General features: G+C 50.3%; 4 protein-coding genes across 4 annotated transcripts; 3 read left to right on the top strand and 1 right to left on the bottom strand.

Moving 5' to 3' along the window:
* Positions 1-300: 300 nt before the first annotated feature.
* On the top strand, positions 301-4,681 carry ASPGLDRAFT_52844 (putative inositol polyphosphate phosphatase; the record flags this gene model as incomplete). The annotated part of the gene is made up of 5 exons (XM_022547848.1): positions 301-346; positions 416-3,008; positions 3,064-3,273; positions 3,327-4,263; positions 4,318-4,681. Coding segments are annotated over 5 exons (3,859 nt in total), but the record flags the coding sequence as incomplete, so codon positions are not given.
* Positions 4,682-5,147: 466 nt separating this feature from the next.
* On the top strand, positions 5,148-5,648 carry ASPGLDRAFT_40090 (uncharacterized protein; the record flags this gene model as incomplete). Its single annotated transcript, XM_022545173.1, has 1 exon — positions 5,148-5,648. One exon carries the CDS (start codon positions 5,148-5,150, stop codon positions 5,646-5,648), a length of 501 nt encoding a protein of 166 aa, XP_022395919.1.
* Positions 5,649-9,918: 4,270 nt separating this feature from the next.
* ASPGLDRAFT_61964 (acyl-CoA desaturase) lies at positions 9,919-11,352 on the bottom strand (the record flags this gene model as incomplete). The annotated part of the gene is made up of 2 exons (XM_022548500.1): positions 9,919-11,099; positions 11,154-11,352. 2 exons carry the CDS (start codon positions 11,350-11,352, stop codon positions 9,967-9,969), a joined length of 1,332 nt encoding a protein of 443 aa, XP_022395918.1. The 3' UTR covers positions 9,919-9,966.
* A 1,688-nt stretch (positions 11,353-13,040) lies between these two features.
* ASPGLDRAFT_77729 (uncharacterized protein) lies at positions 13,041-14,895 on the top strand (the record flags this gene model as incomplete). Its single annotated transcript, XM_022549914.1, has 3 exons — positions 13,041-13,113; positions 13,423-14,435; positions 14,734-14,895. 3 exons carry the CDS (start codon positions 13,041-13,043, stop codon positions 14,755-14,757), a joined length of 1,110 nt encoding a protein of 369 aa, XP_022395917.1. The 3' UTR covers positions 14,758-14,895.
* Positions 14,896-15,259: the final 364 nt, after the last annotated feature.

Genomic DNA, 15,259 nt, shown 5'->3' with positions numbered 1-15,259 from the left:
GCCGCTGCCTCGCGCCACGAATAGTAACCTGTTCTTTCATTCTTCTACCAACTACCATACTACTACTACTACTTTTTCTACTACTACTGACTACTGCTCTCCTTTTCTGTCCTATCTCCTTAATATACCTTCAGAGCATAGAGCCCTTCTCCTTCTCCTGACCGCCTCCGCTTGCTCCGCTGTTATTATTACATTGTTATCCTCTACTCCTCTACAACAGCAACCACTACTCCTACTACCACTACCACTACTCAAACACAGCTTATGCCCTCTGAGCCGTCTCACCGGACTTGTGGTGGCCATGGAGGGAAACAAGGATAAAGACAACACCGACAATGCTCCCCTTGTACGTCGCATGCATCAATCACCTGTCATGTACCCTGTCTGTCATGTCACTAACTTTATCTAACAACAGAGACCCGTCTCCTCGCTCCTCTCGCATTTCGAAAACCTCTCCCATACTAGATCTTCTTCCGCCGTTACTCCCAATACCCGCGACTTGTCTCTCCTAAAGAGCCCCGAACCGCGCGATGACGATCCCCGTTCCCATTTCTCTCGTGCCTCCGTGGACTTGTCCCGTCCGCGCTCACCTTGGACGCCGCAGCCGCAGCCGCAGCAGCAGGCAGATGCGCAGCAGATACCTGATCAATTGTATAGGCATAGGACAGGTGGTTTTGCGAATAGGGAGGCGTCGCGTGCCAACGGTTCTCCCGGTAGACGGCATGGCCGTCCTATGTCGTTGAGTTTCCGGTCTTCGCCGCAGTTGGCTCCGACGTTGACGGTGGACTCGCCACGGTCTCCGCCGCGGGGGCTCGTTGAATCGCCAGATGAACTGGCCGAAGATGGAAACCGGGTTTCGCGCAGTCCGCTGGGTTTGGGCCTAGATACGGGTGCGGGTGCCTCTCACGAATCGTTGCCCTCGCGGCTATCTCGCAGCTCTGTCGCCGGGACACCCAATTCGAATATTCCAGGCAATTTATCTCCCGGGGAGTTACATTCGGCGAGATTTGCGATGCGGGATAGTCCGTCGGATCGCAAGGCCAAGAGCGCTTCCTTGCCGCCGCCCGCCAACCGCGCCGACAAACCTAAGATCCCGGTGAAACCTGCCAACCTGGCGTTCCAGGAGTCAAATACGTTGGCTGCTCCTAGGGCGAAGCGGGCTTCTTCTGATCTTCGTGTGTCGCCGTTTAGTACGCCTCCGAGTAGTCCGGAGAAATCGCCGCCCAAGACTAATCCGCCTCGCCCTCTTCGATCGGAGACGGAATCTCCTGCTCAGCAGTTGTTTGAAGACAGGGCAGGTGTACATTCGCCATTGGCGCAGGATGCGCGGGAGCTTGGGTTTAATCGGAGGCCGCCCCAGCCCCAGCGGGAACCTTCGCGAGACACAAAACCGTTGACGGTGCAGATTCCAGCCGGCCAGCAGAGACAGGTAGAACCGTTGTCTAGCGTACCGCAGTCCGCGCAGAGATTGCAGGCAACAAGTGATATGCCAGGGGATCGTCCGGGGCTGCCCCCTCGTGCATCGGTACAGAGTCGCAGGGTGTCTCCTTCGAGGCAGGTGCCCGCGGATTTCCCGGTGTCGTCTCCTCATCAGCCCCCAGCACAACCTCGACGTCCATCTCCTGGACGTCAGACTGTGCAGAGTCGGTCACCGTCGAGACAAATGTCGAATGCAGAGTACCCGTCACCTGCACAGCAGCAACCCCCGCAACCGCTTCTTCCTCGACGCGCAAACCCGTCTCCATCGCGACAAACGGCTAATGCCGATTTCTCTGTATCGTCTCCTCGACCGCTCGAACCTATTCCCCAGCAACAACCCCTTGCTCCCCAGCAGCCTGCACGCCCACCTGAGCTCCATCGCCAACCCTCCTATTCCCGCGAAAGCAAACCATCCTACGATCGTGGACAACCACCTCCGCCGCCTCAAAACCCGCCGCAACCTCGTCCCCGCCCTGATACGGAAGACGAGGAGGAACATTATCCTAGTCAGCCGACTGTCACCTTAACAGACTATCCCGATGCCTCTAATGCGAATCGGAGACCGCCTGCTATCAAGAATAGTCCGAACGAGATTCTTACGAGATATGACACGCGCCTCATGGATGTGTGTGGGAAATACGTCTGTACGACCGGTTATCTGACACGAGTCTGGGATCTGACGAACGGCGAACAAATAATGAGTCTGAGCCATGGTGAAACCGTCAAGACGCTATCTATGGCGTTCAAGCCTGGCGCAGGCCTTGAAGATGAAGGGAGGCGAGTATGGCTGGGTACGAACAGCGGAGAACTACATGAAGTCGATATCGCAACTCGTGCCGTGGTCGCGTCGAGATCCTACCCGTCCCGTCGCGAGGTGATTAAGATCCTGCGACACAAGAAGGAAATGTGGACGATGGATGATGAGGGCCGGTTGCTCATCTGGCCCGCTGATGAGTCTGGTGTTCCGAATCTTCAATACAGCTACCATAACCCTTATGACCGCGTTGCACGGGGTCAGACATTTTCCATGGTCGTTGGTGATGAACTCTGGCTGGCCACTGGTAAAGACATCCACGTGTATCAACCATATGCGCGCGATGATGCGTCTTTCAAGGTTCTTCGGAAACCACTCGTATCGCAAAGCGCAGGGGAGGTCACGTCTGGCGCATGCACGACCAAGAACGGCGGCCGGGTATACCTCGGACACGCGGATGGAAAGATCAGCGTGTACTCTGTCAAGGACTACGCATGCTTGGCCGTTGTCAACGTGAGCGTCTACAAGATCAACTGTCTAAGCGTCGTCGGGGACTATCTCTGGGCTGGCTACAAGACCGGTATGATCTATGTGTACGACGTCAACTCGAACCCGTGGACGGTGAAGAAAGACTGGAAGGCACATGATAGTCCGGTTTCCAGCTTCATTCTGGACACGAGTAGTGTGTGGACGATGAACCGGTTGCAGGTTACGTCGCTGGGCACGGATAATTGTATTCGGCTTTGGGATGGGACGTTGGAGAGTGATTGGTTGGGTATGTTCTCCTTTTCTCTATCCACCATCTGTTGGAATGGTGCTGACCGTAGTAGAATCTCGAATGCAAAGCAGAGACGTCGAATTCTGCACGTTCCGTGAAATGCGTGCTGTGGTTATGACGTGGAATGCTGGTGCTTCGACACCGGGTAGTGTGCGCACGTCCACGTTCATCCAGGATGCGATTCATCCCGATGATCCACCGGGGATCCTGGTGTTTGGGTTCCAGGAACTTGTTGATCTCGAGGATAAAAAGATCACAGCCAGTACGTCTTTCCAATGCTCTTTACATTATGAGTCGTTGCTAACGAAAGTCCAGAGAGCCTGCTCAAAAGCAGTAAAAAGAAAGAAAAGAAAGAAGCTGGCGAGAAGGAGCACATGAGTCGTCAATACCGGGTGTGGGCTGAGCATTTGACACGGTGCGTTAACGACTGCATGCCGCTTGACGAGTCGTACGTCCTACTTCACACGGCGAACATGGTTGGTCTTTTCACCTGTGTCTTCGTCCGACACAAAGAACGCGAGCGAATCAAGAATGTCCGTGCCGCAGAGGTAAAGCGTGGTATGGGTGGCTTGCACGGCAACAAAGGCGCCCTCATCCTCCGCTTGGTCCTCGACGACAGCTCGCTCTGCTTCGTAAACTGTCACTTAGCAGCTGGCCAAACGCAAACAGCCCACCGCAACAACGACGTGGCCGCCATATTAGAGGCAGAATGCCTCGCCAGCGAAACCAGCCTCACAGCCCGCGCAGACCACTTCGTCAGCGGCGGCGACGGCTCCATGATCATGGACCACGAAATCTGCGTTCTAAACGGCGACCTCAACTACCGCATCGACTCCATCCCCCGCAACGTCATCATCGACGCCGTCCGCCAGAACAACCTCCCCAAACTCCTCGACCGCGATCAACTCCTTGCTTCGCGCCGCAAGAACCCTGGTTTCCGGCTGCGCTCGTTCAACGAAGCACCCATCACTTTTGCCCCGACGTACAAGTACGATGTTGGTACGGACGAGTACGATTCTAGTGAGAAGAAACGGTCCCCTGCGTGGTGTGATCGGGTTCTTTATCGTGGGTTGGGAAGGATAAAGCAGTTGGATTACCGACGGCATGAGGTCCGCGCTTCGGATCATCGGCCTGTCAGTGCGTTTTTCAAGTTACGCATTAAGACTGTTCTGCCGAGTGAGCGCGCTGCCACGTGGGAGTCTTGTCAGGCAGAGTTCCAGAAGGAGAGGAAGAGGTTGACGTCGGAGGCTAGGTAGGTCCCCTTTTGTCACTTCCTTTGAAAATGATCAGTGCTAATATGGTACAGCATCGAATACCTCATCAGCGTCCTCGGGACCGAACCCAACCAAGCACGCGCGTTGATCCTCGGCGGTGCATGATTTGCTTTGCTTTTGTTTATCATCTATCAGCATTAATCTTAGTAGCCGCGAGAAGATGGAGGGGGTATACAATGTACGACTAATGATTCACGATAAATATGTATGTTATTATGAGATGTTGAGTTGTTGCTTGATTTGTTCTATTGCTTGGTTGGTTTTATCTGATTGATTGAAAGATGGTGGTTGCTTGTTGATGCTGTGTCTCTGTTCTAGTAGACGGGTGTGAGATAGATAGGGGCATGCAGGTTAAACAGGTCATTACATAGATGTGCTTGTCCATGTGCCCTCTACAGTTCAACCAGTCCCCCCTCCTTCCAGTAACCTAACTCAATTTCCATACAGCAAGAGGTCTCACTAAATCATCGCCACGCGATCGATCGATCTCCATCTCCGATAAGACTCGCAATGCCCTAACCAGGCCCGATAAATTCAGTACTCCATAAGTGGATGCCAATAGCCCGCTGATAGTTGTGACAGTGTCTGTTTTGGACCACCGGCTAGTTGATGATCACTGGGAGGGTACCTGGTAAGCCGGATTAAAGTTATGTTGAGAGATAGATGGTGATAGTTCCTGAATGATTATCTGACCGACTTTAGTGTCTCGTAGGATTATGGAGCATAGATCTTCGTCATAGCTGAACTGAATATTTGGCCGAGGGATTGCGGTTTAGGGAGAAAGGTATAAAAGAATCGCATTCTTGGTCTGGTTTATTGGTTTTCAATTGCATTGTCAACTTCATTTCTTCTCTTTCTCAACATGCACCTCCACCTTTGGACATCGCTAGTCACCCTCCTAGCCCTAGCTCCCCACGCAACAGCATTCTTCGGCAGCATAAACATCCCCCCCCCAGAGCTTATCCCCGAGAAATGCAGACCCACCCTCCAAAAAGCCCAAGTCGAAGGCGACAACTTCCTCACCTACATGAAAATCTTCTGCGACCAATCCTCCTGCGAAAAGAACCTCACCTTTGACAAAATTACCGAGTCTGATATCGACAGCATCACGAATAAAGTCCTCCACTGGGCGTGGAAGAGAGTTAACCCCCCACTGTCTTTGAAGCACGATATCATGCCTTTCTATAAAGAGGTTAAGGAGGATTGTTTCAAGTCGAACACTGAGTTCCAGGATCTGTTTACCAGCAACACTCGGCATGCGTGTGAGACTGAGAAGAGCGATAAGTTATTTACAGATATTGTGAGCAATTGTGTGATTACGAAGGTTGCGCAGAAGTATTTGCACAGGTTGTTCATAATGTAGTCCTGTGCTGCTTCCAACTCTTCTGCAGTCTGCTTGTAAAGGGGACTGTATCCCACTGCTCCAGCTCGCTCATCATGTCCCTTTGTGCCCACGGGCTTCTTGAGTCGTCGGGTAGGGATTCCAAAGAATTTCGCTAGTTCTTTCGCTCGTTTGGTGTCCATAAAGGGATAACCATTCGCTCTGTGACGGCTCAACGACCAGGCAAACAGTGCCAACATGCCAAAAGATGCCATACAAGCAATATATGGACAAACAAGGGCTCAAGCCGCATCGCACAAAGGTTTATAGAGACTGTACTCGCCAGATAGATTTCCTCTCCTTTTTTCCTCCCCAGATTCGATATTCTCGTTGATGGCTACAATAGTCTAGATAGGAATACAGTTCATCATTATCTACTATTCCGAGCTCGTAACACGCTCCGGTGTTGGCCAGGGTAGTTAGTCATAGGAATACGGATTCCATTGTAAGCTATCTGACTATTCACATTGAATCCTGGCCCCCCCCCCCCCCCCCTTTGTTGACTAAAATCCAATTCACCTAGGTCGACACGTTCTAGTCCCAGGCAGGAGACTTTCTCCTGGGCTAGACTTTTCCCGCATCGTCATTCGCTTCATTTTCCGGCGCTTTCTGCTCAAGCTCCTTCAACTCAGGGCTCGAGACCTTGGCGGGACAGTCCCGAGCAAGGTGGCCATGTTACTGGCAGTGGAAACATCTACCTTCCTTCATCAGTCGCTCGCGGTTGGTTTCTTCTTGACATTCACCTAGCTGGCTCCCTTGGTCGTATCCTTGCTGGTCGAAGAAGAGGTGCCAAAGGTCCGGTTCCGCTGGTTACGGTGGCTGATAACTTCAAGAAGGCTTGCAGTCCGGGATACGGTGCTAGAGAACTCCTGGAAGGGTCCATCCTTGTAGCTCTCTGTAATACACAGCTCTTGGAGTTTGGTCGTCAACTTGATGTAGAGCTCATCCTTCCAGCTATCCTCTGCAACACCTGCTTCCGCAGCAAGGTACAGGAACTCAGACAGGAAGTCATGGAACTTGTCACCATTCTTCATGTACAGTTGTCGGAACTGATGCTTTGCAGTGATGACGCGGTTTGGATCATTATAGATTGTCTTCAGGTGGTTGAGCATGTCCTTTGAATCAGTGTATGGGTTCAGGGCATCATCTCGCATACGTGGGGTGAGGTGCTTGCGTGCTTTGCCTTTACAACGACTAGCCACGTACTCCATGCGGAGCTGGGGCGTGTCAAAGTGATCAGCGTTAGCAGCAAGCTTCTGGGTCATCAGGAGCAGCCAATCTTCAAATCGGGGCTCCTTTCCACCAGTCAACATCGGGGGATCAGAGATCTTGGTTGACTTGCGAACGACAGGGGCAGGTGCTGAAGAGGATTGATGGCCGTTGGTACCACCCATCATCAGTCGTGCAATCTGGCTACCAAATGCATCACGCTCAGCTTTCACCTCAGCGAGCTGCTGCTTGACATTCTCCATCTCCTGACACAGCAGTACAATTTCTCCATCCTTGGTTTGGCCTTGGAGCTCCTTTTCAGCAAGGTGGACTCCACGCTCCTCAAGGCACTCTTCATATCGATGATGGATCAATCGGAGTTTCTCATACAACCACTCAGGCTTCTCAGAGACAAACTGCTGGAACTCCTCCAAAGTCACCATGCGTTGTCCTTCATTCTCATCCCCATCAATGAAGATGGAGGATTGTCGGCTCTCTCGGTCAGTATCGTTATTTGCTTCGTCTCGGTTGGCCCTAGGAGGGGCAACGGTATCGTTCGGTCGAGCCATACTGGCCAGGATCTTCATATCAGTCGGTTATCGGTATCGCTTTGATTCGTTCAGTCGGTTGGTGTGGGGGACGCAATACTATGGCTCCACGATCGCTGGATCGAACCAACAAGGTAGGCGTGTTGAAAAGAAAAGGCGAAATTCGATATTATGTCACGGGCTCGGACCAGTAGATATTAACGAATTGATATTCCTATCTAAACTAGTGCAGCCATCGACGAGAATATTAAATCTGGAGAGGAAAAGAAGAAGACGAAATCTATCTAGAGGAAGAAGGGGTTTTATAGGCGTTTGTTTGGCATCACTAATGTCTTGTCTGGCGTGTTGGTGTCGTTTGTCTGTGTCAGTTGTTGACGCAGCGTTAAGCCGTTGATGCGGCGTTGAGCCGTCACACCCTTAGGGGACTGTTTTGTATCTGGGGACCCGAACTTGCTCCTTTTAGTGTGCACCCTTGTATGGCTCCGTGACGTCGAAACGAGACCAAGGACAAGTTTTCAGCAATCTATGGACTTGCAACACGGATAAATGCCGTAAAAACAGCAATATCACAGAGATACTTTGGTATAATCCTTTCATTTCTCTCCTTTGTGATGAGATGAAATAAGCCAATAGTCTTTAGAGTCCATAGAAAACCCGGAGAATTTCTCCGAGCAGTCACTCGCTCGAAAGTCGATCAGAATTTCGACGATTTGGCTGGAGACTTGATGTCGAACGGTGGACACACACTCATAGCCCGAAAAGGACTTCTCCTCAAGACAAGGCCGGCCGCGACCTTTTACTTTTATCAAGCAAGACAATTGCTCAATGGGGCAGAAGACCCTCGTGAGGTCTCTGGCATTGAGACAGGCCATGCGCTATCCATACAAAATTGAGAAAGATGTCAATAGCAAGTGTGTTGTTGTCGTGTTACTTGATACCTCGGCATCGAAGCTGCATTGAACGTCAGTTGAAATCGTTTGCATCGTTTCTGTGAGATCTTCTCTCAATGAAGGCAGAGGTGCAAGTGATTTCTGTCTGTTGAGACAGCGCCGCAGCGCCTTTGGGACGGTATGCTCTGGTGTGGTCTTCCGATGAACTGACCAAATAAGACGCGAACGGTATGGTTGGTCTTGTGCTATGCTCAGAGCTAGGTACCAACGATTTATTTCCGTGGTCGAGAGTGGGTGGAGCGAGACAGTCGTCCTCGATAAAACGGCAGTCTACATAAACGGGGAGACGGTCCTCCAAGAGCAAGTCGCAGGTCTTGAATCATTTTCTATAAACAGATTCTTTTCATAATAAAATCGTCAGCACACAGTACTTGCCGTGTCGAACGGAACCTAAAAGTTGCAGACGATAACGTCCCCTCAGAAGAACATACGCAGACGCGCCGACGGAGTCCTAGCAATTTAAAGAGGATCGAACGTATTCTGCAAATGCCATAAGCCATTGCTACAACACGCCTTGAAACTCGCACCTTGAGGCTATTATAAAGTTTGGCACCAAACGCAGCGGCTTCCACCATTTTTGTGGAGTGTGCTCCATGTAACAACAAGGGCAGTAGAGCCTGGCTGCATTTCATAAGTGCACCGCAAATCAAATGCAGAAGGCCACAATGCTTACCTTTGCCACGTTATAGTCTGGCTCAGACATGCCACAGACGATGGACAAAGCACAAGCCACAGAAATTAGAGAACTGGATGGAGTTCTATCCAGAGCCGTTACCATGAATACGTCAGCCAGGCGATATCTGCAACCAGAGAATGGTCCTACAATGATTGTCCGGTGCCAGGCGTGCTTCCAGAGCCTTGGATTCATGGCGTAAAAGTACCCCGGGTGTCGTCTATCAAGTGGCAGTCCAATTCAAGGATACTGGAGCATTTGAATAGAACGAGGCTGCCTGGCATGCTGATGCCCTCTATCAGGAATTGGTGCATAACCAAAGTAGGGTTATAGTCCATCACAGCGTATATATGTCTAAACAGCCTACGACAAGATGGTCCAGTGGTCTGCGCTTCCCATAGTGGTAATGGCCATATTAATGTTGTACGGTGGACATTATGGTTGATCCCGCAGGCCGCAGCGGTTCTGGTTCGAAGCCCTGTCTTGTCTTTGTTATTTATTTATTTATTTATTTATTTATTTCCTTCTCTCATCTTTTGTTCCTCTCTTTCTTGTGTACTCCCTCCCTTTGGGAACTTAACATCCCAATCAGAAACCAAGGGCAGAGAGGAAACAACTAGCCAAAACAGGGAGGCGACTAGTGCCGGGCGAATGTTATATATTCAGCTCGCACAGTACTAAATGCTGTTCTTGAGTGTATGGCACAAAAAGTCCAATGTACAAAGTTATGGCAGGTATTGTAGACTTGAATGTCTAATCAACGACTTATTTCACATGAAGTAAAATATGCAGCGAAAGCTATAGGAAATTTTCTTCGATAAATACATGGTTAAGCCCCAACTCCCGAAAATCCGAATTTGAACCCATTTGAAACCGCCATAAATGCGTTAGAACCGTTAAATAGAATACAGAAGTGAAGATCATGCGACATCCGCAGTCGGAATAGGTGTCGGCGTCTTGGTGACCTGTTCACCAGCACGAGTAATGTGTTGGCCGGATTCATCGTGAATGTACTTGTTGCCCTCGGCTTGGTTGCGTTTCCAGACCTCAACCTCACTACCGCCACGAATAACGCCAACACGCATGGTAGACAGCAAGTTGTGAGCCGCATTGGAATGGTAATAGATACCACCATTAAACATGGCCGTTGCATCCTTGCCAATGCCGGAGTTAATCATAGCCTTGCCGCCAGGGTGATCCTTGACAAAGTCGGTGACATCGTGAACAACGCCGGCAATAACCACCAAAGCACGACCGCCGCTCTTGGCCTGCTCCTCGTAGTCGTCCCATTCCATGATGGGCAACTGGTCCAAGGGAATGCCCCAGTCGAGTTGAGCGCGATTCTGATCGACCTTCTTCTGAAGTTGTTGGATGCGGCCCTTTTCGATTTCATTGGCGCGGAACTGCTTCAGGTTGTAGGCCAGGCCAAGCTGCTTCCACACCCAGATGGACCATTTGGTGGGATCATATTGATGCCATTCAATCGCATTGCGGTAGTCCGATGGGAACTCATGATGGAAGTTATGATATCCCTCACCCAGAGTAGCCAGCGCAGTGAAGACATGGTCTCTGGGAGAATTCCGGTCATCAAACGGCTGGTCTCCAAGCCAGTGAGCCAATGAGTTGACACAGAAGGTGGCTTGCTGAACAAAGAAGACACGCAAAATGCCTGCGTAGATGAAACCACCCCACCAGTCACCCCAGCTAAGCCCTGCCACCAGCATGGGGAAGACCAGACCCATTGTAAAGACCACTTTGATGTAGTTTCGGTGCTGCCAGACCACAACCGGATCCTCGTTGAGATCAGAAATGTCCGTACGTCCAATCCGCTTGGGGTTCTGTTTCATGACCATCCAACCGAGATGCGAGTAGAGGAAGCCCTTCCGAACCGAGTAGGGATCCTTTTCCGTGTCCGTGTAACGATGATGAGCCCGGTGGCCACGTGCCCACCAGCGAATTGAGCCTTGAACCGAGCCACCACCGACAGCCGCAAGCCAAATTCGTAGGGGAAGAGTCGCGGAATAGGAACAGTGAGCCCATAGACGGTGATATCCTAGTTGACAGTCAGGGGATTGAATCATCTCTCTTGTGCTCTCAGGGTACATACCAGCTGTGATGCCCAATCCAGTGAAGAAATAGTAGAGAACAGCCCAGATAGCAGTGTTGAGCCTCAGCGGCACCCAGAAGGCCTGGATGCAACCGTACAGGGGAATTCCCAGGATGAAAAAGGTGTTGAGCCAATTGACATGTTTGTGCCAGTTACCGCGAGTGAGGGGGGTGTCTGCGATGTGAACTTTGCCCGTCATGGCGTCTGTAGACGAGAGATCATGGTAGAGAGAAGAGAGAGAAGAGAAAATAGACAGCAGTAAAAGTACTCCAGAGTCATAGACTCATAGTAGGGATCGTTGGGGGCTCAACGCTTAGGGCGGTCTATCTAGCCGCGCTGTGATTGGCCCGGGGCCAAATCTGCTGTTGAGATCACATGACCCTCGTATTTTTGACTATGTTCAATAGTCTGTTTACTTCTTATGATCCTACATAGTACAGTAACGCTGTACTGTACATGCTCGCCCTATGTGGAGTTGGTGGACCCTTACGACGGCCCGATTGACGCTAATCTCGGATCTGTGGGCCTAGCTTGGGCCCTACCAAAGCCCACATCGGGGCCTTTTCAACCTCTCGGGGCTTATTTCGGGGGGCTTTAGACTGAGAAGACCGGCATTCCCGTCTAACATCAGATTGCCCATTTCTACAGTCAATGACTCACCATGTTGTCGATAGTTACCGTCGTTGCATTTACCGTTACCATGGGCCCTCCCGGGTATCCGACGCTGCCAATAATCTACTGGGCGATACCTCCGGTATGGTGCGAGAGGTGTCAACAACGGATGACTTTGTGACATGGAGGAAATCCTCCACTGCGGCGTCACAGTACCCAGTGGCGACCGCGAGGCTATTTAAGGCACCGTCCTTCTTGGCGACCACATCCCCAAGGGGACCATGCTGTTCTTCCTGCACAATGGACCCAACATGCACTCTCCGACCCTGGATATCAACGAGAGTAAGCGAAGCACGCGGTCGCAAGCCAATTCCGTGCCTGGGACGACGAGGACATCGCTTTGTTCAACCCTGGGCGATGACTTGTATGCAACGGAGACGACGTCGCATTTGACAGTCAGGCCGGACCAAATATTCCCTCCGGCCTAGGACTCCGAGCGTGTTTTGGACGTCGATTGGCGTACGTCAAGTTCCGGATTTTGCTGACCACGCTGGTTTGGAATTTCGAGATGCTGCCATGTCCAGAGGAGATATCTGGCTATGGTGGACTTGATGCGGTTGCGCATAAGCCAGCGAAGTGTTATGTCCAGCTCTGGAGGATTGAGTAGTGGCGAGTCATTAGAGCACGTAAATACAAAAATTTCTTTCACCCGACATCTTCATCAAAACTAGACTGAAGCTTGTCGTGCGAGAATATATATTTCGCACATTTGAAGTGCTACTCCAAGGCTCTAGTATTGCCGGCCAGGTGTATAGTCACGAAAGACAGGAGATATTTATGATAATAAGCCAAGAATATAGCTTATCAACGTGATTGTTCAACCATTCATCTACTCTGCTACTCAGACCAGTGTTAGGGCAACCATAATATACCTAACATATTATATACATGCCTGTCACTTTCTACCGATTAGAATAAGTAGTACACTTATTCTAATTAGTATAAGTACACAGCTCACGCGACTTAACCAAACAGTACTCTGCGAGCTCCGAATTACTCATTACGGGCCCTGCTGCTTCTACAGGGATCTCACGTCATTGATCCCTGAGTGGTGGTCAGAGAGCGTTCTTTGACGCTCCAAGACAGGCACCATAAAGCCCCAGCTCGCTTTGGGACGCTCCCAGAGCACTCCCAGAACATTTCAGAGTAGTACAAGAAACAGGTGAAAGTCTCAAGGGGGAACGGAGACAGAGTCTACGACGAGAAACCACCAAGATGTACTTATGTCACATTAGCGTGGCAGCATGCAATGCGAGGCTGCTTACTACCGCTCAAAACGCGTTCAAATGTGATTTGTTTGGCTTCCAACAGATCTGCAGATTACAGAGATTAAGTGGTCTGGAAGCTTACAGACTCCTTAGAGTAGACTTCACGGCCCGGTGGCTTATTATGTGGTTACACCCCCTCTTCCATGGCTCAAGCAAACCGATATTGCCATACCTCCTATTCTCAGGCTACTAAATTCATAGAATGCCAGACCCCAAAGCAACCTCCGACGAGCTCGTGGAGGTCTCCCGCCTCGGCATCGAGCCCTCCGCTCCAGCCGAAGCCATCATTACTGATGTGAAGCACCTGGCTTCCTATAACTGAATTGAAGCATCCACACCCACCATCGCTGTCCCAGGCAGTTCAGCTCAGTGGTCTGCTTCACAACGGCCCAAAAAGGATAGCGGCCTTGTTTATATTGCTCAAAATGCTGCTCGTCATCCCGATAGTCCTCTGGAGCCGTTATTCCGCTCCCTCTACATTGAGCAACCCTCATTCGACATAAACTCAATCAACGTCGTGACCAACCGAAACAACATTGGTAAGCTTCTGTCGTTTATAAATCCCACTTTGACCAGAAAAGGGCTCGATCCATTCACCATCCAGGTGGAAATGACCGCTCAGACCGCAATATTCTGCCGTGAGGAGACCGCCACCTACGAAGTGACTGGGCCAGGCGAATTCCGGGGCTTTGGTCATGAATTCGAGAAAGCATCCACGATCACTCAGGTTAAAGGCAGCACTGGGCACCACCGCATAGTTTCGTACCGACTGGGAGGTCTGAGTTTCCTCGTGCGCCATGGGACAGACGGCTTTTGTGGTAATTTGGAGCCTGTTGTAAAGGATGATGAGTCGACACGGAACAATCTTGCAAACATGTTAGCAACATTGTCCCTCTCGCTGGATACCACCTCCACAGATGAGACCTTCGTTCAGTCTAAGTTGACCACCAAGAGGGAAGGTCGGGTAGTGCCACGGGAATCGACCTTAGAGATCAAAACTCGGGTTTTCCACAAACTTCTGAAGCTGCAAAAAGTTGCGCCTCAGCTCAGGGTTTCGCAGACGCCCAAGCTCATCCGTGCTTATCACCAACGTGGAAAATTCTCGACGCCGAAAGTGGAAGATATGACTGCCGCAGTGAAAGATTGGGAGCAAACCCACCAAGATGATATATCAAGAGACTCGTTACACTCATCAATCCGCATCCTTCTAGTGACCAGAAATTGGGATGGGAGTTCTACCATTTATTACGATCTTCTGAAAGATAAACTGATGATCAAGAAGATCGAGGGAAAGAAGATGCTCCCAGACGATCTTTACTCCCGATGGACCAAAACCATTCCCGTGAGTATCCCACAGAAGGTCTCTGAGTACGGCCCATCTCTTACCCAAAAGAGGTTTGATACTCGGAGGCGTGCTGCAGCAGTTGGCCCCCCTCCAAGTGGTATCAAGGTAGAGCCAACTAAACTTCAACATGGTGAGAATGTTGCCACAACCGCACTTGTGAGCAAATCAGAGTCATAGAGCCTTTCAAGGTTATTGGTTTTGTGGAATTCAAGATACTGAAGTTAAATTTGGTAGCACCAAAAGACCTTGGGAATGGGGGTAAGCTATTTGAATTGGTAAGTTGTGTGTATTCAAGCATGAGACAGCTGAGAAATTCTAAGCTCGTATTCATTTTGTACATACAATATTTCATCCAAGAGGAACGCAGACAAACAGCAGAGCCCTAAATTACCACATAGTAAATATTTCCCTTTGTCTCACTGGATGTCTTTTTCTTCTTCGTATCTTTCCCAGATTTAATATTCTCGTTGAGAAGCTACCTAGTTTAGAAAGGAATTTTATCGATTTTATATACTAGTTACGCTATACAGTTCAATCTTCCACAGCTGCACCACAAACCCAGATCGGACTGGACCGCATCCTGGAACGTTTTGAAGAAAAGCACTCCGGTCCATATAACCAGATCAACCAGCTCAAGTACTAGAATCCAAAATCAGAGTACTCTTTGTTCACGTCAGATGATTACCAGGTGGCTTCTGTTTCTATCAAGGCGGCACAGTTTCAATTTCAAGGTCAAGATCAAGCCCAGTCCCGGTCTGAACCACTGCCACAACCAGTTTCATCATCGGTTTTACAGTCGCAAGTTGCTCCCGAGTCCAACC

This window comes from Aspergillus glaucus (assembly GCF_001890805.1).
Source record: "Aspergillus glaucus CBS 516.65 unplaced genomic scaffold ASPGLscaffold_33, whole genome shotgun sequence".
In the NCBI taxonomy this organism is placed as follows: domain Eukaryota; kingdom Fungi; phylum Ascomycota; class Eurotiomycetes; order Eurotiales; family Aspergillaceae; genus Aspergillus; species Aspergillus glaucus.
The sequence above is the reverse complement of the archived record's forward strand: the minus strand, read 5'-3'. Positions and strand labels throughout refer to the sequence as shown.